The 20,690-nt window shown below is 41.7% G+C and overlaps 4 protein-coding genes across 11 annotated transcripts; 1 reads left to right on the forward strand and 3 right to left on the reverse strand.

Moving 5' to 3' along the window:
* Positions 1-668: 668 nt before the first annotated feature.
* LOC129585722 (cytoplasmic polyadenylation element-binding protein 1-like) lies at positions 669-7,774 on the reverse strand. Of its 5 annotated transcripts, none has more exons than XM_055478534.1 (8): positions 7,667-7,774; positions 7,044-7,497; positions 4,018-4,344; positions 3,363-3,817; positions 3,056-3,179; positions 2,490-2,798; positions 1,420-1,648; positions 669-1,300 (listed from the first exon to the last, which is right to left on the reverse strand). In XM_055478534.1, the coding sequence occupies exons 3-8, from the start codon at positions 4,082-4,084 to the stop codon at positions 1,234-1,236; spliced, it is 1,251 nt and encodes a 416-aa protein (XP_055334509.1). In that variant the 5' UTR covers positions 4,085-4,344; positions 7,044-7,497; positions 7,667-7,774; the 3' UTR covers positions 669-1,233. The 5 variants fall into 5 exon arrangements, with proteins under 5 accessions (XP_055334509.1, XP_055334507.1, XP_055334505.1 ...); XM_055478532.1 differs by having other exon boundaries at positions 7,641-7,733; XM_055478530.1 differs by having other exon boundaries at positions 7,044-7,518; positions 7,641-7,723.
* LOC129585723 (uncharacterized) lies at positions 6,790-9,969 on the forward strand. Its single transcript, XM_055478535.1, has 4 exons — positions 6,790-7,597; positions 8,471-8,849; positions 9,214-9,315; positions 9,440-9,969. The coding sequence occupies exons 1-2, from the start codon at positions 7,000-7,002 to the stop codon at positions 8,788-8,790; spliced, it is 918 nt and encodes a 305-aa protein (XP_055334510.1). The 5' UTR covers positions 6,790-6,999; the 3' UTR covers positions 8,791-8,849; positions 9,214-9,315; positions 9,440-9,969.
* Positions 9,413-14,140, reverse strand: LOC129585720 (AP-2 complex subunit alpha-2-like). 4 transcript variants are annotated; one of them, XM_055478525.1, is made up of 7 exons: positions 13,837-14,140; positions 13,633-13,764; positions 12,435-13,566; positions 11,127-12,160; positions 10,826-10,909; positions 10,578-10,745; positions 9,413-10,332 (listed from the first exon to the last, which is right to left on the reverse strand). In XM_055478525.1, the coding sequence occupies exons 1-4, from the start codon at positions 14,044-14,046 to the stop codon at positions 12,036-12,038; spliced, it is 1,599 nt and encodes a 532-aa protein (XP_055334500.1). In that variant the 5' UTR covers positions 14,047-14,140; the 3' UTR covers positions 9,413-10,332; positions 10,578-10,745; positions 10,826-10,909; positions 11,127-12,035. The 4 variants fall into 4 exon arrangements, with proteins under 4 accessions (XP_055334500.1, XP_055334501.1, XP_055334502.1 ...); XM_055478526.1 differs by having other exon boundaries at positions 10,569-10,745; XM_055478527.1 differs by having other exon boundaries at positions 12,431-13,566.
* A 575-nt stretch (positions 14,141-14,715) lies between these two features.
* On the reverse strand, positions 14,716-20,496 carry LOC129585670 (piwi-like protein 1). The gene is made up of 22 exons (XM_055478448.1): positions 19,822-20,496; positions 19,535-19,599; positions 19,394-19,458; positions 19,184-19,279; positions 18,858-19,093; positions 18,677-18,795; positions 18,496-18,585; positions 18,338-18,427; positions 18,077-18,190; positions 17,752-17,869; positions 17,397-17,644; positions 17,219-17,333; positions 16,880-17,076; positions 16,723-16,792; positions 16,565-16,640; positions 16,342-16,478; positions 16,079-16,259; positions 15,936-16,001; positions 15,756-15,837; positions 15,519-15,653; positions 15,301-15,448; positions 14,716-15,217 (listed from the first exon to the last, which is right to left on the reverse strand). Exons 1-22 carry the CDS (start codon positions 20,110-20,112, stop codon positions 15,101-15,103), a joined length of 2,856 nt encoding a protein of 951 aa, XP_055334423.1. The 5' UTR covers positions 20,113-20,496; the 3' UTR covers positions 14,716-15,100.
* Positions 20,497-20,690: the final 194 nt, after the last annotated feature.

The following is a 20,690-nucleotide window of genomic DNA, read 5'->3' on the forward strand; positions in this document are numbered from 1 at the left end:
AAAACCGATTAACTTTGAATGTCGAATGGTCACTAGTCACGTTTGCAAATGGCAGTTCAATAAACTGACTTGTGAGACGCAACATTTCTATTGAATAATTAGTAAGTCTGCATGTAGTATCTGGAGCTACGAGTACGTTGATCGAATAGCGCAGTTTTTTTGGGAACTGGACAATCATACAATGAATAACGGTCTTCGGAGTTTGTCCATAAGTTAAACCGGATGTAAGCGTGCGGCGCGCGAGGTGCCGCTAGTTGCAAAACAAAATGAACTCGCAATCACATTTAACGAAGATTTACTTACCGAATTATCACATACGCCGCCTTAACACGTACTTGTACATCGTCAGCCTGACTCTGCCGAATAACAATGCTTCGTTTTCCACTAATACTGTAACTAAAATCTTGTTTTCAGAATAATGTTCTTAATCATTAAAAAGAACTGATCACCTGAGTCGCCTCTTTTCGACTACTTTTTGGCTGTAAGAATGTGTCAAGGAAGTCTACAGACGCTAGGTAGTCTAGTCCGTTTTTTTCTAGTCTAGGTAGTCTTGCCTCTGTATGTTGTCAGTTTTATTGTAATCATTATTCGCCACGACTCCCAGTTATTTCGCATGCGCTCGGCTTGACTTCCTAACAGGAATGGACGCTAAATATATTGGCATAACACCACAAAGCCAGTGCTTTTGTTATTTGTACGAACATCGTCGAAAACTGATAAAGCTTTAATAGCAATTATATACAAAAATGCAAAATAAAAAAAACCTGGAATAAAAAAGAAATCAAAAACAGACCGGATTCGAAACAGATAAGGAAAAAGACAGTGAATGCCAAAAATGTACACTCGGAAAAGGAACAAAAATAAATAATTTAAAGATTAAACCATCAAAAATTATGACTGAAAAATGAATCAAACCACATGAAGACAATTCTATAAGATGGATCAAAACTAACAACGCTATGAACAAAGAAGGGCACCATGAACCAGTTCGCACATGTACGATTGAAAACAACGAAAATGAACAATAAATTCTTATAAAACCAAAAATTAAACAAACGAAATTTTAATTACAAAACTAAAATAAATTTAAATAAAAGCTTGGCGCCGATTAAAGGCATAGTAACTAAAAAAAATAACCGTTTTGGCTGTTTCGGGTCAGTGAAGAGGAGGGATACTGCTAATCGTACGGGTTTATAAGAGGTAGAAAAAGGACGGACAGGAATACATATCCCTTTATGGACGGGGATTGCGCATCAACGGGATATGATGGCCAATATTGTCCGCTGAATGCTGCCACTGCCTAAAAAGCAAAAATTTAATATGAAACTCTTCAGCTACAGTTACTCTAGTGCGTCAAGGCGGTGGCGGCGGCGGTGATAATAGGCGGAGTACTGCAATTTCGGAATAGCGGTTACTTACCAGCAAGCGTGGCAGAAGTAATTGAAGCAGTGCAGATCGCGGCAGAAGTACGGGCCCACTTGATGATTGCAGATGCTGCACGGCGAATCCTCCAGAAACGGGTCGATCTGGATCTTCTTGTTGAATTTCGGAGTGCGCAGGTCCACAAACACCGCACGAAGAGCTCTCATGTAGCTGTCTTCCGAATTGAAGGTCACACGGCCAGATCCAATTGGATACTTGTATTTATCTATCGAAAAGTGACAGTACGTATGTTAAGAATCCCTGGCATACTATTATTACATAAATCTAATGCGATGATCAGATGATGTGTGATATGTACAAATTTAGAAGTTTATTATTTTATCGCGACAAACGCTTCAACAACAGCTATAATATGACAGTGAATAACTGAAAAGGCCCACAGTCTTATAAAACAGCCTCGGACATAAGTTAACCCTGTTGGATTGCGCTGTCATCAGCTAGGTAGCGCAAAGCCTCTTTTCCCTTCTTAAGCAACACTGATAAAATGCAATACCTGGAAAAACGTATGTTATGATTTTAAAAACTGAAAATTTGAGGAACAGCGCTCACAATTAGTGTCAGCATTGTACGTAGCAGTAGTAATATCAAAGCCTCCGTGATTTAACGTAAGTACTACGAGATAACAATACTTCTACCGTATGTGCATTTAGGAATACGTGTAGGGCTAGTAAGATTCAGCACAGGCAGTATTCGCTTTTGTGAGTATAGCCGTAAAGCCCGTAATTTAAAAACGAAACTGCTGGCTAAATTCTTGAAAAAAGTTCAAAAAAAGTTAGTAAGCCTTTTTAAGAGCTTACTCTAGATACCCTAAGTTCCCAACCCACCCGGCTGCTGTACTGATTAGTACAGTATTCAACTTACTAGACTATGATTTTTGAATTAATGAACGGTCAGATATCCAAAAGACACCGAATAAATTTAGAGCTCAATTGTTGCTGGGCAATTGAAGCTGTTTACGACTAACAACCATTCTCTATTAAGGATTATAACCAAGCGACCTGGATTGAAAAAAATGCGAAATGGATCTGCTAACGAACGCCTCTAACCTGTGTCGATAGTAGCAGCCACGACTCCACCGAAAAGGTCATCCAAGACCTTTGCGAGCCCTTCCGCTGTGAGCATTCCATGCAGGCTCCCCACGAAGACCGTCTTCGTACCGAACGTCGTCATGCACCCGTTGCGCACGTAGCTGGCATCTGCCAGCTGCCACGGAATGACCTGAACTTCTTTCACTCGCATGCGCTTACTGGCCACTTTGTGGTACCAGTTGTGGTGGCCTTGGTTAAAATCGTAGTTGCACGATCCTAACAGCTGCTTAACCGATTTTTCGGTATCGAAAATCAGATACAAATGTCCTGAAAAGACATAAAAATTTAATATTTTAGTGCATGTAATATAATTTGGACTCGTTACATATTAGATCTTTCACCCACAAATCACAATCAAGATGGTTTCATTGCAGCATGAAAAACTGGCAGTAACTGCTATTCTTAACTTGAAATTTTGAGATACAGTAATGTATGACATACAGTTGTACTGAAAACGCCGCAATCTAGCGCCATCAGAATTAATAACAAATACAATCAATAAACCAGAAGGAAACCAGATTCACCTTTGACATTACGACTACTCTGTTCATGTGACGCCGGCCACTCAATCTTCGGATTCCCGAACCTTCCAAACGCCATCTGCAAGTCATGCTCAGTAATGTCCCACGGTACGCCACCCAGAAACACCTGAAAAATTGCTTTGTTAACTGTAATGATCTGCATACAAGTATTCCATCTCGTAACCAAAAGGCATCCATATATACTTTACTGGAAATGACTGAATGATTTCAATCCTTCTCGGTCAACAGGTACTGTAACTTCCTGGACAATTAGTGCTAATTAATTAATATACAGAGTACTGAGGCTTACTTTGCAGGAGAATGCGGATCCTTTGGTATTGCGCGGAGGCAACACGCCGCTCCACACAGCCGCTGCCGTGGCGCCCGAGGCTGCCGTACGATAGGCCTGCGCCTGACGCTCGACGCACAGATCGCCACTCCACCGCGGATCCCCGTTTAAGGTCATTCCCGGGACGCGGCCGACGCTTTCCACGGGCGATGGACATGAGGGAACCATGCGCTGAAAATCCGCATCTGGTACCTCAGCGAAGCTGAACGGATTCTGCGGCTGCTGATAACCACACATCGACGGCTGCGGGGAGTAGCTCATGAAGCTGCCACGGGACGAGTGTGACAGGTCCGAATCGACACTGTGCTGCTTGCTCATGTAATTGCTGACCATTCTCATGTTGGACATTTTCGCTGAATACGGAGAAGCGGAACGCGACATCATACCGTTGTAGGTTTTGGGCTTGAAACATGGCTCTAAAAATAATCAATACGCCAATAAATCATTGGGGTAATGCGGGTGAGCATCACCATTAATACTAAGAATTAAAAAATGCAAAAGAACAGAATTTTGCTAAGAGTTATGGAATACAAGTATTTAAATAAATAAATTAATGAATCGTAGTGCAGTGGTTCCAGTCAGAGAAAACGAGTTCCCAGCATTCTCGCTAACATACCCGGTACGGTTTGCATGAACATCGTGCTATCGAGCTCGAATGCTTTCGCCCAGTTATTCTCACCCATCCTGAAGTAAGAAAATTAAAAGCTTTCAATTTAAACTGAATCAAATTCAACCACAAGCAGCAAATATTATTAATAACATCACAAACAAAGAAGATGGATGTAAAGATTCGATCTCGATTGAAGTGTCAACTCGTGCTGTGTGCAAAGTGAGCGCTGGAATGCGGTTTTTTCGAACCCGGATAACCTCGGATCGCTCGTTGCTCTGAGCCTGGCCTCAGCTCTGCTCAGCGGAAATCTCAGCGCTCAAGCTTCCAGCGCACCTGGAATAGATAGATGCGTCACTGCGTACAGTAGTACTTATATGCGCGTAGTACAAACGTAGGTCGTCTGACAGTGAACTCCAGCTGCGCAGCCATTGTACTTTAAAGTACAAAAATATGTCTTTGAGTCATCTAATACAAAAATTTTTAATTACGGTACTTGTACAGTACGTAATACATGAGTTATATAGATATTACTAGCCAGGTATAAAGTTATATTACTAGCCAGGTATGAGTTATATTACTAGCCATTACTAGCCAAGTATAAAGTACAGTACAAGTACGTACTAGATTTTATCGTGGCTGCAACTTGTCACGTGTTAGAAATATCCTATGCATTTTTGATTTTTTCGAGTCAAAGATCAACATTCCGATGGCCTCAACCTATACGAAGCATTGAAGTACAGTACATATTTCTCAAACTGCCAAGCAGGAATGATTTAAATCGTTTTTAATAGGCTACTGCAGAGTGTAATTTGTCCGCTGTGGACTCATAAGTCAGATCGCGGAAATCACCGTCAGATCTGGCCGAGAATCTGGAGCTCGATTGAGTTTGTTTGTTTGTTTGTGATTGGTCAGTCAGTAGCCGTTGCCCCGTTTAATGCAGTAGTACTGTACTGTACTCACATCAGTTCGATCGAATAATACGCTTCTGACTTTTGAGTGTCGTTTGGTACTTCAAAGTTTATAATTAATTATAATTCCATTGTTAGTACTGTACTTACTTGCTCAATGGTCATTCAGCCCCATGTTAATGATTGAAACGGTCTTTGAAAGCACGAAGAAACCATCTTGGTCTTTCTTATGCCATCAACTTGGACTTCGAAGTCACTAATCTTTACTTAACCGAGATTTTTAACAATTAAATAAATAAGTACAGTAGGAGGTCTAGCAGGTAAGTATTGCAACGATGGAAGGAAGGGCACGGATGGAAGGGCTGGATAAATTAACTGAGATTTTCTTGTTGATTTTCTTGTTGTAGTTCGCGGGTTTCTTTCCCCCTATGTACGATTTGGCCATTCCAAGTAAATAATTTTAAGTTGAAGTGATTTTGCTTTGAAGAAACCAACCAACAGATTCGAAGTTCATAGTGTTCGGTAAATAAATGGAATCTTCTGAGCTCCTTGCACGAAAGTTAAAGAATAGAATACCCATAACTTCGACTCAATCGCAAACTAACCTCCGAAACAAAACAGGCTTTTAGTTACAGAACAGTTTGAAGTGCCGGCGAGAGGCCTGGTGTAACAATATATAGCGGTAAATTACGAGTAATGACCTTTCATTTTATCAGACTACAGGCACAGCATTGACTTTTCAAGCAGAATGAATTAAGGATGAAGAAAAAATTTTAACTAGGGTTAATTTGATAAAATCATAAACTTTTTCATTGATACATTTAGACCTTAAATGATACATTTAGAGACTTTGATGTAAGCCATTGTAATTGGCTCTTTGCTCGACGGACTTACGGTAAAAAATTCCCGGACAACGTACCATAACCTAACCATAAGAATAAGATAAGATTTGACCAACAAATGTATATTTGTAAGGGAGTGGGCTCAGTGGGTGTATTGTACTGAGTTGTGGTGTTTAAATACGCTACTTTGTTCTTGTTTAAAGCTTGATCTGAAATACTGTGTACTGTGTAGTGTGTACTCTGGAGAATTGTTGTTGTTGTGAGTGTCTGCTGCCTCGAACTGGGTTCTTGCCCTGAATGTGTGCGGACGTTAAACCATTAAATCTAAACCTAAATTCATCAATTCGGAAGTGATCAGAACTAAAAAGTAAACACTCTACTTCGAATCGTACCATGCACAACTACACAGGCGGAATTATAGATAAGCGTTAAAAAAAGAGTAGTGTTAGGTACGTATGAGAAGTCCGTGGTTTCGTCAGAGCCTACTTCATCATCTGGACTCACCATCAGCAGCATACAACTCGTATAACATTATTTTTCTTCACTCGTATAAGGCTACAGATTGTTTTTTATTTTGAGACTTTGAGACGCCCAAAGTAACTAAAAAATTTTTGCGTCAATGTGCCAGCCAGTGCTATCTTTTCAAAATTTTCCCGTAGTAAGTAGCGGCAAGGACGATCCTAAATTCCAGGAGGGCGGTACTTAAACTACTTATTACGCATTTTAAAATCTTAAGTCCTGTCGAGTACTTTTGTTGCAGGTTTATCGAATTCATTATTATTGATGTTTTGAGTGCATACTGCAATAATAATTCATGTTTTATATATTGTCAAAATTTCCGAATGATTCTTTTAGTTGCTCTTAAGCTTGTTGTTTTATGTAATATTTTGCATGACGTTATTTTGTCTACTTTTAAACAACAATTATGTTGATAATCTTTTCAAAATATACAACCAACTTACACTGCATATTGTTAAAAGTCCAGTGATAATGGTAATAGCGCAAAGGTCATGCTGAGACTTAGAAGAGCGGAAAGGTCAATGTCTGCCATACTGCTAATGGCAGTACGTAAGTCGTTATATAATATTAACAATGAATCTACCTTTGATACCGGCATAAACGAGACGAAAGCTGCAGCTCTCAGAGGTAATATTTGTGATCCTACTGTCCTACATAAACTGACGTGTTAAAAAAGACCAATTGTTCTTATTCAAATCGCCACTTAGTTGCAATTGTCAATGTCGTTGGCGCAGCAAGAATATATTCATACGATAACGCGTACCGTTCCTCATGTTCCACACCGTCTGGACTCTAGTCGCATACGGAATGTTCTTCGCGAAATGGTCACGAGACTACATATTGCATGCTTGCTCCCGAGAATACTGTCAACCTCCAGTGAGCGTTTGCATTTTCTGGAAGAACATGTTTGCCGATTGTTGGCGCTAATCAAACTGCAGTTGCACCTAATTTTTCATGTTCCTGTGCCACCGGAAACTGGGTGCTGTCTGCATAGAACGGATAGCAGACAATACATATTGTGCGACACCCGTGACGGGCATGATGGCTCCGGTTTCGTTTCTTTAAGACAGCCATCGTCAACAGAATCTCTTAGCGTCGACGTGGCTTTGGATGATAATATTAATTCCGTGGAGTGCTTGAGCACGGATCAGGGCGGGCTGCTGGCACTGGAGGAAACGTTCTCATCATTGTGTCGGTGTTTTCTTGTGGCTGACAAGCTGGAAGGGCAGGGACGATTGCTACAGCAAACGGAAGCCGTATGCAGAGAACTCCAAGATGAAAACTTGAAGTTGTTTCTCTTCTTAGGAAAACTGCACCGTAAGTGTGTCGAACTTAACAAGTTAATACCATTTAAACATACGTTTTTATGACAGCAGCTACTCGTACATAATAATAAATTGTCTAGTAAGTTCTCCTCCTGCACAAGGTATCTTTCGGTTTATGCCCTTAAAGGGTGTCGAGTATGGCGTACATAAGTGAAATGCAGAGTACTTAAATAATCAATATCAATTTCATTATTTGCTGAAACCGTATGTTTTTGAACGCCTCAATATAAATTTTTATTTTGTATTAGATAATTATATAAGTATGTTTCGCGTGAGCAGGCAGTAATACTGATTACGAGATTTTGTATTTTGACCTCGTAGTAATAAATGTAGTACAAACTTACGTACTGTACAAGTCACCGTGCAGAATCTGTTAAAGCATGTATGTAAACATTATTACTTACTTAATTTCTTGCGTCACCTAATCAGCGATAAAAATGGATTACAACTGAATACTCGTACCAAAAAACTCCTTATTACTGACTCAATCTGTAGTCACCTGACAATAATAAAAATACGTCATGATCAGCAAACCATATAACACAATATACAGAAATCTGATTACATTGCACTGCTTGCGTCACTACCATAAAGCCGCCTTAAAGAAAGTATTGATATTAAAATCAAAATACTGTAACAGAAGAAAGGAAATCGTATGAAAGTGCTGTTACATTGTTTAAATAGGGCCTGATTTTATGCAGTACTTCTACAATAAAGTACGTATTAGCTGTACGTACCTTACAATGGTCAGCTGGAGTGAAAAAGTTTTATATTCTTCAGAACCAAGTAAAATAAAAATTAATGCAGCTGTGCACGTTAAAAGGAAACAGGAATGGTGTAATGCTTTGATTTCTTTGTGTTGCAGAGTTCTCTGAAGAAATATTATTGAACGTTGCGAAGCAGAGCAAAAGGACTCCATACGAACATAGCGTTTTGAGACGGAAGTCTGCAGCAGTTGAAAATCTTGAACTCAATAAGCTCCAAGAATGCCAAGAAATGAGACAAAATTTCCTGAATGAGTTACGAAAAAACAAACGGCTCGTCGATGGCTTATATCGAAATATCCAGATTCACCAGACAAAAATGTTCTCTTGTTTGTCGCAAGTGCGGAAGAAACGTACGGAAGTCGGAAAACTGATTTCTTCGCGAGCCGAAGACGACTCCGACCGGCACAAAAGAAAATAAATAAATGCACGAAGAACGTAGAAGAGTCTTCGAGTATAACTAGAGAATGTGTTGAAAAGGTAGTATTATTCCCGTATTATTCAATATTTAGTAGTCAACTACAATAGCTTTCCGTAATAACATTTCCTGTGGCTACAAATTCAATTTAATTAATTACGATAAGAAGATTAGCTGTACTCCATAATAATAATAATTTAGAATTAACAACTTATGCTGCTTCCTGTTGTAATGCGATAAATATGATTATTTTCTTTCTAAAACTGCATCGGTATTTCTCCTACGGTACTAATACTTCTACTGCATTTGACCTCGAAACATTTTGTCGATTGTAGTAATAAACACTTACTAGATCTACAATACGTACGTTAGCGTTACTGCGTTCAAAGTGGAATATATTGTTAAAACCTTGACGTTTTGATTCAGGGCTTCCTTAAAATGAAGGAAGAATGTAAGAAACTTTTTAAACTACAGCAAAATATCAAAACAATGGAAACCACTCTGTTAAAGAAAACCCTCCACCTTAAGGTTAGTGTTACATGCCGCTGTTAATCAGGAATTACTGTACATAAATATAAGATCTTTGCTGCACAGCTGTTCTGTAGATACCGAAAAATTAATCGAATCGTTCGCATTATTTTGTTGTTGACAGGAAGAGTTCAATCAAGTAACAGGTGATTTGGAGTCCGCGGCACATAATCTCGAAACGCAGAAAACGACAGAAATAAATATTGTCGGAAAAGAATACGCAATACTTTTGGCCGATCACAATTCCCGTGTCGAACAAAAACTCAGAATTGGGCAACTACATGAGAAGAGAACAGCGGCAGCATTGCTAATACAGCGATTTTGGCGTGGTTACACAACAAGAAAACTCTACGAACAAACAAAGAAAATGAAACAACCTGCAAAAGCCTTACAGAAAAAAACCGCCAATTCCAAATCGAAATGAATCTGTGTTCTAGTAATATGAAATTACTAAAGTCATTTCGTAAATTTAGTAGTAAACAGATTTCTTTAGTGCAGCCGGTTTGTGGAATTGATAATTGTAACAAATTGATACCTTGACAAGGCACGTCGTGATGGATCATCTTAAATGGCGGCAAACCGGGCACAAAGGACAAAGGTCATTTCGTCAGTCCTTATAGCAACATCCTGATGTAGATACACAAACCACAAACAAAAAAATTTACAAAAAGAGGCCTTTTGCTCCGAAGTTATGAGATTGGCTTCAACCGTTAGCTTTTTTGTCGTCGGCACTGGCCGCATTATTTGTTAGGTTCAGACCCTGGATTACGCTGTGTAAGTCGAACTGGCGCCAGGGATTTGTAAAGCTCCATCCGGATCGGGGAGGCGGCGGCGGTGTGCGTTTCCGAGATACATCCTGTCCGGACAGTCCGGCTGTTATGTTGGCTGGTCTGGCTGGAAGAGGCGGAGGATGCATTAGACGTGCGTTGTGGTTAGCCGAGCTGTCTGTGGAATGTTCTTTTCGACATAGCGATCGGAAGTCAGGCGACGCTGCTTCGAAATCCATAAGATTGACCTCTGAAAAATTTTACTACTGTAATCAGCCATGACGGACGGTCAGGATGAGTAGCGACAATAACTGCGATTTCTTAAACCATAAAAGCTCATTCTTAAATCCCCGTACTACTCTAGTGGTTGACGGTTTTCTATGAGTAAGATATGGCTTCGAATTCTGTGACACTTGAGCGACTATGAGGTATCATGTACCCGCATTAGCTCGAAAAATAACGATTTAACGACGCCTTATAATCTACAATACGCACGATCAGGGGACAAGTTGGACGCGTTGACGGCAGCAGCTGGATGAAGAGGATCAAATTCAGGATGCATATGGCCGCTGTTGCCGTACGCAGATAGTTCCGGGGCATCGGTTCCGGTACTGTCTGCAGGCACATATGGCACTAGAGCTAGTGCCATTTTTCCAGGAGGCTCTGATTAACACAACGAATTATTGAGGTAGAGTTCTGAACAAGTACAGTTTTTTTTCGAACAATGGTAAATTACTAAATACCAAACGTATTCGGAACGGGGTCGCCATGATTATCTCCTGAGATTGTCGGACCTGTTATCGGCGCAAACGAATCCATTTGGATCTCTGCATAAAAAAACGTGTAGAAGCACGTTAAAATCATTTGCAATTGTTCAATTCTATAGAAAAGCGAACCCTTATTCTTATGGGTCAAGAATATTACAAGCGTTGTTTTACAGTATCCTGTGTACTGTATGTACTGGCCTGTGTACTTTATGTATACTATCTTTTATGAGAACCGTATCACTTAACACGAGAGTCACGAGATAACGGTATAACCTACGGTTGCCCCAAGGATTGGACAGCGCATCCGCACTGGAACAACCCAAAAACCCACTGCCGGACTGGGACACATCAGCACTGGTAGCCGTGGAAATACTGGACGGAGTCCACCCCGGTGGTCCAGCTGCGTACGCAATGGAACCGGCGGAACTCGGCGCATTCGGTGGGTAAAAATTCTGATTACGTGTCAAAAGTTGATGGCTAACGACCGGTGTAGGCGTCCAGCCTGACGCGTACGAACCCGGTTCCCACGGATTAGCAACAGGAATTTGCGCGGTACTAGGTTGGGCCACATCCCAGTGAAATGAGCGATACTCGAAGGGAAGTGATGCATCGGGATAGGGTTCTGTTCGGGTCGTCTCTGACTCTGACAATGAGTTTGAAGGCAATATTGAGGACGGATCTCCCGCCAAGGAACTTGGACGCGGTCGTGGGCGAATACTGGATACTGGTTGGTCATCGTGCTTATCGACACAACTAGAAATAAATCGCAGCGCTTCCAGCTGTGCTTGATTGTTGGCGATGGTGTCGTCAATTAGCATAAAGCTCTGGTAGGCTTGATATTCTCGCGGTGTATTAATTTTGTCCAGAACATTTCTGAGAGTAATAACTGCTCGATTACGAAGAGCGGTGCTATCTAACTGTAGGCTAAACAGCGAAATGTATAGTACAAGATAGGCTTTCGTGGCAGGACTTAATCCGGTGCGCTGGCAAAGGTCACAAAATAAATGTACGATTTGATCTGGCTGTTGGACATTTCCCGCGTTACGATGCTGTAGTGCTCCAATAATAATGACAGCCAACTGAACGATGGAATCAGAAAATTTCTTTGACACTTTATCTTCCAGAAGAAGGCATATACTGGTGGCAAACTGCGCCGGCAACGATGGGTTGAGTATGCCGGTTGTCGTCAGGTGTAGCGCCTTTTGCTTATTTGGCCAGGCGCACAGTCGGTTAATTCAATAACCATATATGCAAATTTCTGGAACGATATCAACGATTTTTCGTATAGCAGAACAACTTCTTCGGAAATACCTACAAAAACAATCAGCTGAGCACAGTACGACAATACGGGACAAACGCCGGTTTCAGTGCGTATAAGTTAGATAGGATGTGAATGATGTGACAATATACATTGGTGTAATTTTCCCTAAAGTACTAGTACTGTATTCATCCTTATGCAGTTTCACCAAGTAAGAACACGGTGCATCTAGTTGTCAAAAACTGATCCGTTAAAAATTAATCAACAGCCGACACTAAATGTTTAAAAGAATGGCAGCAAATCTCGCTGTATATACACTGTACCTACGTCCAACATTCAGTCCGCTCAGCTGTCGTCGCACAAATTCCAAAATTTTCTGGCACAACAAGTTCGACTCTTCCGGTAGTGTGCTCAGTTTAAAGCACAGCCCACATAAATCATTACGAATATCATCAGAAAACTCGTTTTTCAAGCACTCCATCAAAGCGGGAATAGACCATCGCTCGCGCGATTTCAGCAAAGCAAAGCCCGCTTCGGAAGCACTCACATACTGCAGAACTTCACTGAGGGCCCATTTCTTTGTCATTTCCTTATCGTCACGCAAATACCGTGCGTAATAATCCAATCCCTCCTTCATCAACTCCAGACTGGACAGTCGCTTAAACACAAGACGCAGCGCTGCAAACACAACTGTCTCCTGTCGGTAGGACGAAGCTTTCTTCAACCATTCATAACTTTGGCCAAACATGGGACTTTCAGTAAAACCGGTTTCCAGCTCATCGGTGACCTTTTTGAATCGCGGTGGATCGCGTACAGCCGCGACATACAACAGCAGCTGTTTAATACACTCCGTTAGAGTAGACTCTTCTGCGTTGTTCAGTGGTACACTGCCAAAGATTTCAAATAGCTCGACGAATCCTTGTGGACTAACACGTGAATTATAGTATGACGTATTCGTTGCGCTGTACTGCAGCTTTTTTACAGTGTCTTGGAAATAGATCAACAGCTGCGGAATACAAACGCCGAATTCATTCCGCTTGGTGGTGATCAACGTTTTAACTAGTGACAGCACAGTTGAAGCAGTGTCACAACTCCCAGACTCCAACCAGGAAAACACTTGCTGAAACCATTTGCCGTTCGTAACAGAATCAGGGTCAATCGTTACAATGACATCTTGGCACAAAGCAGCACTTTGTTGTGTCCCGCTTATGCTGTCGTTGCAGCACAGGAACTTGTCCAGAGTGTGGGAGATATGATGGGAAATTTCAGGATTTTGAAAATGGGCGGTTAGGTTCAGCGCTAATTGGTGCACGTAGGGATGCGATAAGGCTTGCTGCTGTAGATCATTCTGCAGGCACTGTACGACGAGACGCTGAATGTCCGGTTTGTTATCAAATACGAGCGACACATACAAATAGCCGATTTGCTTGTCCCACAGGCTGTCCGATGCCATTAATCTCTACAGAAAACTTCGGATTCGTACGATTACATAGCTCATGGCGTCTACACAAATACGGAAAAATACCAGTCCTTCTTGATATCCAATCGGTACTTCCACTCCCAGTATCCTCATATAGGTCACTTTTGCAATGTATTTCTTGCGGTCATAAGGCGATAATCCTTTGGCAATGGCCTTGTCAATTTTGGAGATTTCTTCCTTGAAAAGTAACCATAAGTAATCCCCATAACACACCTTGCACGCGACTGTCCGCACATACACGCATTATACCTGCATGCGTCGCCCATTCTGACCTTTGCCTTCACCCAAGCGTAAATCATTGACAAACTTCAGAAGCCCTCTCAGGTGTCTGGGTACCCAAGTCGAAAGAGTGTATTCATTTTCTTGGGGAGTCTGGCTTCCAGCCCACTTCAACAAATCTCCCAGCTCGTTGTCGATAACTTGCTTTACGCGTCGCGAGGCCTTCTCTATTGTATCCATAGTCAAAAAATTGTTTTACCAGAAACTGAAAATGCACAAACATTTGATTATAATAATGGCATTTCCCAGAAACAATCGCTTAATGACTTGCAAAACTTAAGAGTTCTACTTATTTACTAAGGTGGAGTCTACGCCCACTGCCATGCAACCATTAAAAGACTTATTTAAAAGTAAGCACTTACAATAATAATTACTTGCTAACATAATTATTATATTTGCATCTGTACGAGCATTGTAGCCCTGTACTCGTGTGGATGAATTACTCCATGTTCTGGGAGAAAACGGATTGTTCAGTTTCATGGTTAAACCAGCGAATTTTGTAGCTTGCTTACATACTGTACCTTAAATTTATTAAGTTTCTATTAATACTTTACCACGTATGTACGTTTATTCATTAACGAATTCTGAGCAGTTTCGTCCACGACAAACTGCAGTTGTAATGCATCGCCTTAAAATGCGGTAAGTCCCGGAGTCACGTTTGGGGCCAACTGGGTGAGTTGTTAGTACTCTATCTTAATGAAAATAACGCAAATGTACATTTAAGCTGCAGAAGAAGCAACTTAAAAGCGGCTTTCCTGCTTTTAAGTATTGTGTTGAACTACGCTTACCGGTTAGCAACTTAGCATGTTTTATTTGAATCTCCGTCAACTTGTTTACAGAAATAAAATGCATGCGATACGAAAATACACAAAATAAAACTAAAATGCTTAACCCTTTCAAACCGCGTTAACGGCACTTCCATTTTAATCATCAAAAATTACTACCAAAATAGTAATGTCCCATTTTCACATTTCAAACAAAAAGACCGTACGTATGAAGCAATAACCTTCTCTCACAAAAATTATCTGCCACTATCGCAGAGTTCACCGATATCTATGACAAAAAACTCTATGACACGATAAAATCCTTAACAACGGTGCACCAAAAATTATTTACACCGAATGGCGCTAAAATTAACAACAGAAGTGATAACAATTATAAAGTAACAATCAACGACGTACACAATTTTCGCTTTTAATGCCTAAGCCTTCCTTTCCAAAGCCGACACTTCCATTTACAAGTAATACAAGAACTGTTCCAAATCCTGATGTGGAACATCATGAATGCTCTGCCCCACCAAAAAAGCCAGTTTGTGGGCGTACTGACAGGGCGCCGGCACTTTGACAGTTCCCTGTTACAGAAAATATTGTTAACATTAGGAATAAAGGATAAATGTCCCGTTAGTATAAAAGGTGTCTCCAGGCATTAACTTACCGACCAATTGAAGTACATGCAGCACTGAGCGTATGTAAACTGCTGCAGTTGATCGATACTCAGCATAGAATCGTCGAACAAGCAATGGTAGTACGTTGGTGCCACCGTACCCTGGCGCACCGTCTGTGCCACAAGATAGAAGTCCATCCTATGAACAACCAACGCTGAAGCACGCAAAATCTTTCACAAGTAAACTATAGCCAATCCACACAACTTACCGATTAGGTTTCGTGATAGCACTATCCACGACCGTTCCCGGCAAAGGATTCACGAACGGCATCCTCTGGTCATCTGTGTCCACAACAAATCTGGTATTGTGACGCTTGGTCACAACGACAAAGGTCACTTTTGCTCTATTAATTACAGACTACGTTAGCAAATATGGCGGAGGAGCAAATACGCCTATGTCGGTGTCATAAACTTTTTTAAAATGTGTCATGCATTCAGATACTTACTGCGGACTTTTCTCTCTAATCGCTTTCACGACAGCTTGGACTTCGTTTCTGTACACTGTCTCCAGCTGCCCAGCTCCAACTCCTAATCACAGAGAAAGCACCAAACAAGTCTCCAAAGTACGCATTAAAAAATGTATTAATGTAGCCATTTTAATTTTTAAAACAGAAGTTAATTTGTACCATCACGGTAGAACATCACGTGTCCCGGGAAACCCTTCTCAGCCAAATTGTAATGATCCAAGAGTTCTGTGATTAACGAAGATGATAATTTAGAAAACTTTTGATTACTGAGACAGCTGATTTACTTTTGATTACTAACTCACTCTTTACAGCATTCGCCAAATCGTCACTGATTTCCTGTCGAGATGACTGGAAAAACACTGTACTGCTGAAACGCGTACTGGCATTATTCAAAGTACCAACGACAGCAACTGCAGATCTCGAAGCACCCCTGCTCCCGGAATCGTGGAACGTGTCCACACCAACACACATAATATTGTGTTTCTGTAGAACGGATTAAAGCGCCTCTTTTGTATTTATGCTTTTTCTTGTATTCATATACTGATGTTACTGAATCTGTCTGTACCATTGCAAAGCGATTCATATCCAGCGCCCATGGCGCTCCAGCCAGTTTGGCACCAATCTGAATGGCAATCTTGGTCGCCACACTTTTCAGCATCGCCTGCTTCTCCAGCGTCTTTTGTACAACGCACTGAGAGACCGCTGCAAGATACCACATAAGCTAATTCACCCTAACTCTGAATTCTCTGAATACCTTTCGCTACACCAGAATTTCTCTGCGAACTCACCTGGAAGTTCTCGGCAAAGAAATAGTTTCACATCGTCGTATCTGGTCTTTGTTTTGCTTGGCAAAATTACGATAACCTAAACCAGGAAAAGTAATTCTATAACGCTAATACTACTAGAATAACACTTGTAAAATATAGGCGCTTCATTTTGATCATACCAGTTCAGCGGTTTTTCTCACATATTTCCGCAAAATCTCTAAAATATCCCGATCATATTCATAAGTGTACCTGAAAACAAAGTCTTTACTTAAAAAACTCAATGACCTTTACAAATACAAAAGCAAATTTACGATCATTCCATCCAGAACAACTTACGTGGCTGGCTGCCCAAATCGTAATCCCATAGGACTTCCAACCTCGCAGAGGGACTGAAAGAGCCCTCTAGCTCCGTGTTCGAAGCGTCGCGGATACACAAGTATGACTTCGTTGGCAGGCATCACCTTCGGTGGGGTGTGAAACTTGGATGCCCGAATATCCTTCTGCCAATCCGCTATTTTCGCGTCGTATGTCACCTAAAATTAGGAAATCTATACACGGGTTCTGTGCAAAGAAGTGTACACTGTAACAGAAATTCACTGACGGTCAGTAATCTTTACCAACGAACTAAAGTTCAGTTAAACGCATACGAAGTAACACGAATTTCGAAAGTCGTACCTTTTTTGCCCCTTGCAGTAAGGCAGCTGGTCTGAGCTGACGACCACGCACACCCAGCAAGTCCTCACCGAAGTCTATTCCCCAACTTTGGACGAACTTGTTTACATCGGGGTTCCTGAAAAAGAAGGTACCGCTGTTACAATAACATTGTCGCAAAGGACTTGCAACGTTCATTTACCTTAGCAGTCGATCCATAAAGTCAAAGAGGGTGCGCATTCGATCGACTGGCGCCTGCAGTGTGTGATTACTCATCTCTTTCATGAACCTGAAGTTGTCACGCATGGCGTTCGTAAGCCCCGTCGGTTTGCAGAGCTCTGGCACCAACATAACCTTGCGTTCCTTTCCCTGAACGCGAAAACGAGCCGCTCCAGACTCCTCTGCCAGCAGGATTGGCTGGTGTGTTTGCCGAAGCGTTACGTTATATTGCTAGGACAAAGCACACTATCACGACCGATCATGCAATCCATACGTTTGGCAGATTTACACTAATTTAACTGTTGAAATACCTGAGTGCAAAAACTTATTTAACTTACTTCGCGGAAGTAATTTGCCAATGAAATTTTTTGACCATTCTTTTCGAACGTAGCAGTAGCCGGTTCCAAACCCCAGTCAACACCTGTCACTCGGTAAGTACGAGGCTTATCAGCGTACCTAGAAATTAGAAAATAATGCTCACTGTTATAGTTCTACATCTTAGGAAGCAGTAAAGATCGAAACATCACTGCTGTGCCCACGTTAGTGCAAAACACATCACATACGTACATTGTACATTTAAATTGTCCGGAAGACTACAGCATGTACTTTACTGGCATTAATCATATGATTTCTAAACATCTTCGTCAAAGCAGAACCACTTACTGGGTGATGACTATGCTTCCGACGATCTCTTCCGATACCATTTGCTCAACTTCTTGTCTGCTTCCGCGAAATCGACGGAACCCGTCGTCAATAAGCTCAAACATTGTAACTTCCCTATACAACAATTCTGTTGATGACAAACCAATTTCCTAGAGAGAAAACTAACAAATGGCTACTACATTAGTGTTATGCCTATTCCGGTCAAATGTCAAAACGTTTGATGACGGTCAATGTGAATCAACTATCAAAATTCCCTCGTACCGAATAACTTTGAATCGGTTGTCGATGTTCAACAAAATGCCGTGGTCATGGAATCCAATGGCAGTCGCAAATCCTGGCCATAGGGTAACCCTGTGTGACACAATCTTTTCACTGACACCGCCTTTACACTAAACAGTAAATACTGCCATTATACTTACCGAACGGTGCCGTCGCTGACCAGTATTTTCTTCTGTGGATCGTAGTGGCAACGATTGATCATTGAAAGATTCAAGTTTTCATCCAACCAGCTACAATACATCTCACAATTCGAACACACCGGAAAACGATAAACAGCCAGATGTCCAACAACTGCTTTGAACTGCAGAGGTTTTAGCGTACCGATTTTTGAAGTTATTCAAAACAAACAGAATTTCCGGGTCATTCTGATTGATCACCCGAGCTCGCGCAATTCGGCATTTTTCATGTCCTCCATTGATTGCGAAACTTTTCTCCACAGACTACACACCAAAGAACTGAAGCCATCTGTGCTCGACAATATTTTGGAAATTCTGTAGCTCACCTCGCCAATCCGATTGGCCGCCAAACCTTGCAGCAGTAATCCGGCTTGTCGGTTGTAGGCGTACGATACCTCATCAACACGGTTTTCCTGCATCAGCTTCTTAACGTACTCCCGCCGACGACGGCCATCCAACACTGCCGGCTCGAACTGGACATCGAACAACACAACAAAAGTGTCCCATTTGCTGTCGAGGCTGACATAGTTAGCCAGCAACTTCACGCTCACGCCCTCATCTCCTATAAATCCAAAATACCAATGCAACCAGATTAAGTGCAAAATTAGTTATCAACAAGATCTTTCTGAGAACGCTAGTACTGTATACATACGTGATCCAGCTTTCTGGTTTTTGAACTTATCCGGACGAGTCCGGAGATTTTCTTCGGAAATGCCCGCTCCGCCAAAGCGTCCACGAGGAACGAGTTCTGAACAACGAAGTTAGTAACCGGTCGTTATTTAGCATTTCAAACATTTTCCTAATCCATATGATGATAGGTCTTGTTTGTTTTTGTTTTCTATTTCATCGTTTGCAGCTTCACCTGTACGAGCAGCAAAACCTTCCTGTCGATGCAGAGGCCGCACTGGTTCCCGCGTGTACGCTTCCCTGTTGGAATTAACAAGTGCATATAAACACTGATAACCACAACCCATGTGTCATTGATGACAATGAATAAACTCACTCTCCTTCCGGCGACTGATTACCCCGGAGATGAGCAGCTCGATGTCGGGCACGTTCCATCGAGGACTGCGCACAAAAACAAAACTGCACAGCGGATGAAAAGTTGGCTTTTACCTTAGCCCTGACGAGTGATGGATATTAATCTTATTAAAGTTATTTCGGTTCGTCAGGTCACACGTGCAAAATAACTCTCACACTGTACCACAAAACGACTCTTATTACAATTAGATATCTATTATTATTCGGAGCCCTAACTGAAACCCCAAAACACCGCAGCGGGAAACTCACCAAGCGGGTGCGTTCTGATGGAGACGGGGCTTTCTGAGACCCCGAATCGGAAGAGCCCCCTGGAGAGCCATGGGGACGATTCCTGCGACTGTACTGCTCCACCACAGACACTCGATCGCCACGGGAAGGTGCCAGTGGCAACGTAGAAACTCGCTGGGTAGTAGCCTGATTATCTCGGGCTCGAGTCTGAGAAGTCTGGCTCTGAGAACCGCTTGGTTCTTGGCGATCAGGAGGCCGTTCAGTTGGATTTGGCCGAATTCCGCGGCCACTTCCTACTTGGCGGGATGCCATAGTGCATATAGTGTCAGAAACGCTCAAGAAGAGACGCAAACAAGTCCAAAAATTCTAATTTCGCTGAACAATACATTCAAATTCAAAGCGAAGAAAGGAAAAGAAAAGTTATTTTAACATGCTATAATTGTCGAAGACGTTAGCGGAGTCCGAGAAGAGAAAACTACAGCAAAAACAACAGTCACTTATTCGTGCCGCCGCAAGAATGAACATGCGACGATATTTGTTCAACTGGATTCGGAGAACTTTCACTATTCACAATCACGGCGACTGCAGAGCAGCATGTGACGGGTGACCTCACTGGCCAACCGCCACAGACTGCCATTTGATGTGAGTCAGCATCATGGCGGCTGAACGGAGCGAGTGACCTTCCCGTTTATCGCGTACTTCTTTTTACTACGAAGCTATGTTTAGGTTTAGGTTTCACGTCTGCAAATACAGACAAGCTCATTGTATTACAGAAATTAGCTTTCCCCTTGCCAGTGTTATATGTATTGCCAAATTTTGTTTGCAATGATTACCGCGCACGTCCACACTCCACAAAGCTGTCAACATAATAAAATTTAATGTCAATAGCT

The sequence above is a fragment of the Paramacrobiotus metropolitanus genome, unplaced genomic scaffold, assembly GCF_019649055.1.
Source record: "Paramacrobiotus metropolitanus isolate TYO unplaced genomic scaffold, Prichtersi_v1.0 Parri_scaffold0000018, whole genome shotgun sequence".
Classification (NCBI taxonomy): Eukaryota; Metazoa; Tardigrada; class Eutardigrada; order Parachela; family Macrobiotidae; genus Paramacrobiotus; species Paramacrobiotus metropolitanus.

Bases quoted from the DNA above. Each gene is read 5' to 3' on its own strand.
- LOC129585722 (XM_055478534.1), bottom strand. From the start codon at position 4,084: ATGGGTGAGAATAACTGGGCGAAAGCATTCGAGCTCGATAGCACGATG. The intron at 3,180-3,362 runs GTAAGCCTCAGT...GCAATTTTTCAG, and splicing joins GATCCGCATTCTCCTGCAAA to GTGTTTCTGGGTGGCGTACC. The intron at 2,799-3,055 runs GTGAATCTGGTT...ATGTCTTTTCAG, and splicing joins GAGTAGTCGTAATGTCAAAG to GACATTTGTATCTGATTTTC.
- LOC129585670 (XM_055478448.1), bottom strand. From the start codon at position 20,112: ATGGCATCCCGCCAAGTAGGAAGTGGCCGCGGAATTCGGCCAAATCCA. The intron at 16,641-16,722 runs GTATGATCAAAA...TTCCTGGTTTAG, and splicing joins TGAGAAAAACCGCTGAACTG to GTTATCGTAATTTTGCCAAG. The intron at 15,218-15,300 runs GTAAGTTAATGC...TTTCTGTAACAG, and splicing joins GCATGTACTTCAATTGGTCG to GGAACTGTCAAAGTGCCGGC.
- LOC129585720 (XM_055478525.1), bottom strand. From the start codon at position 14,046: ATGGATACAATAGAGAAGGCCTCGCGACGCGTAAAGCAAGTTATCGAC. The intron at 13,765-13,836 runs GTATAATGCGTG...TTACTTTTCAAG, and splicing joins AGAATGGGCGACGCATGCAG to GAAGAAATCTCCAAAATTGA. The intron at 13,567-13,632 runs GTATTTTTCCGT...AGTTTTCTGTAG, and splicing joins TTGGATATCAAGAAGGACTG to AGATTAATGGCATCGGACAG.
- LOC129585723 (XM_055478535.1), top strand. From the start codon at position 7,000: ATGTCGTTGGCGCAGCAAGAATATATTCATACGATAACGCGTACCGTT. The intron at 7,598-8,470 runs GTAAGTGTGTCG...TTTGTGTTGCAG, and splicing joins CTTCTTAGGAAAACTGCACC to AGTTCTCTGAAGAAATATTA.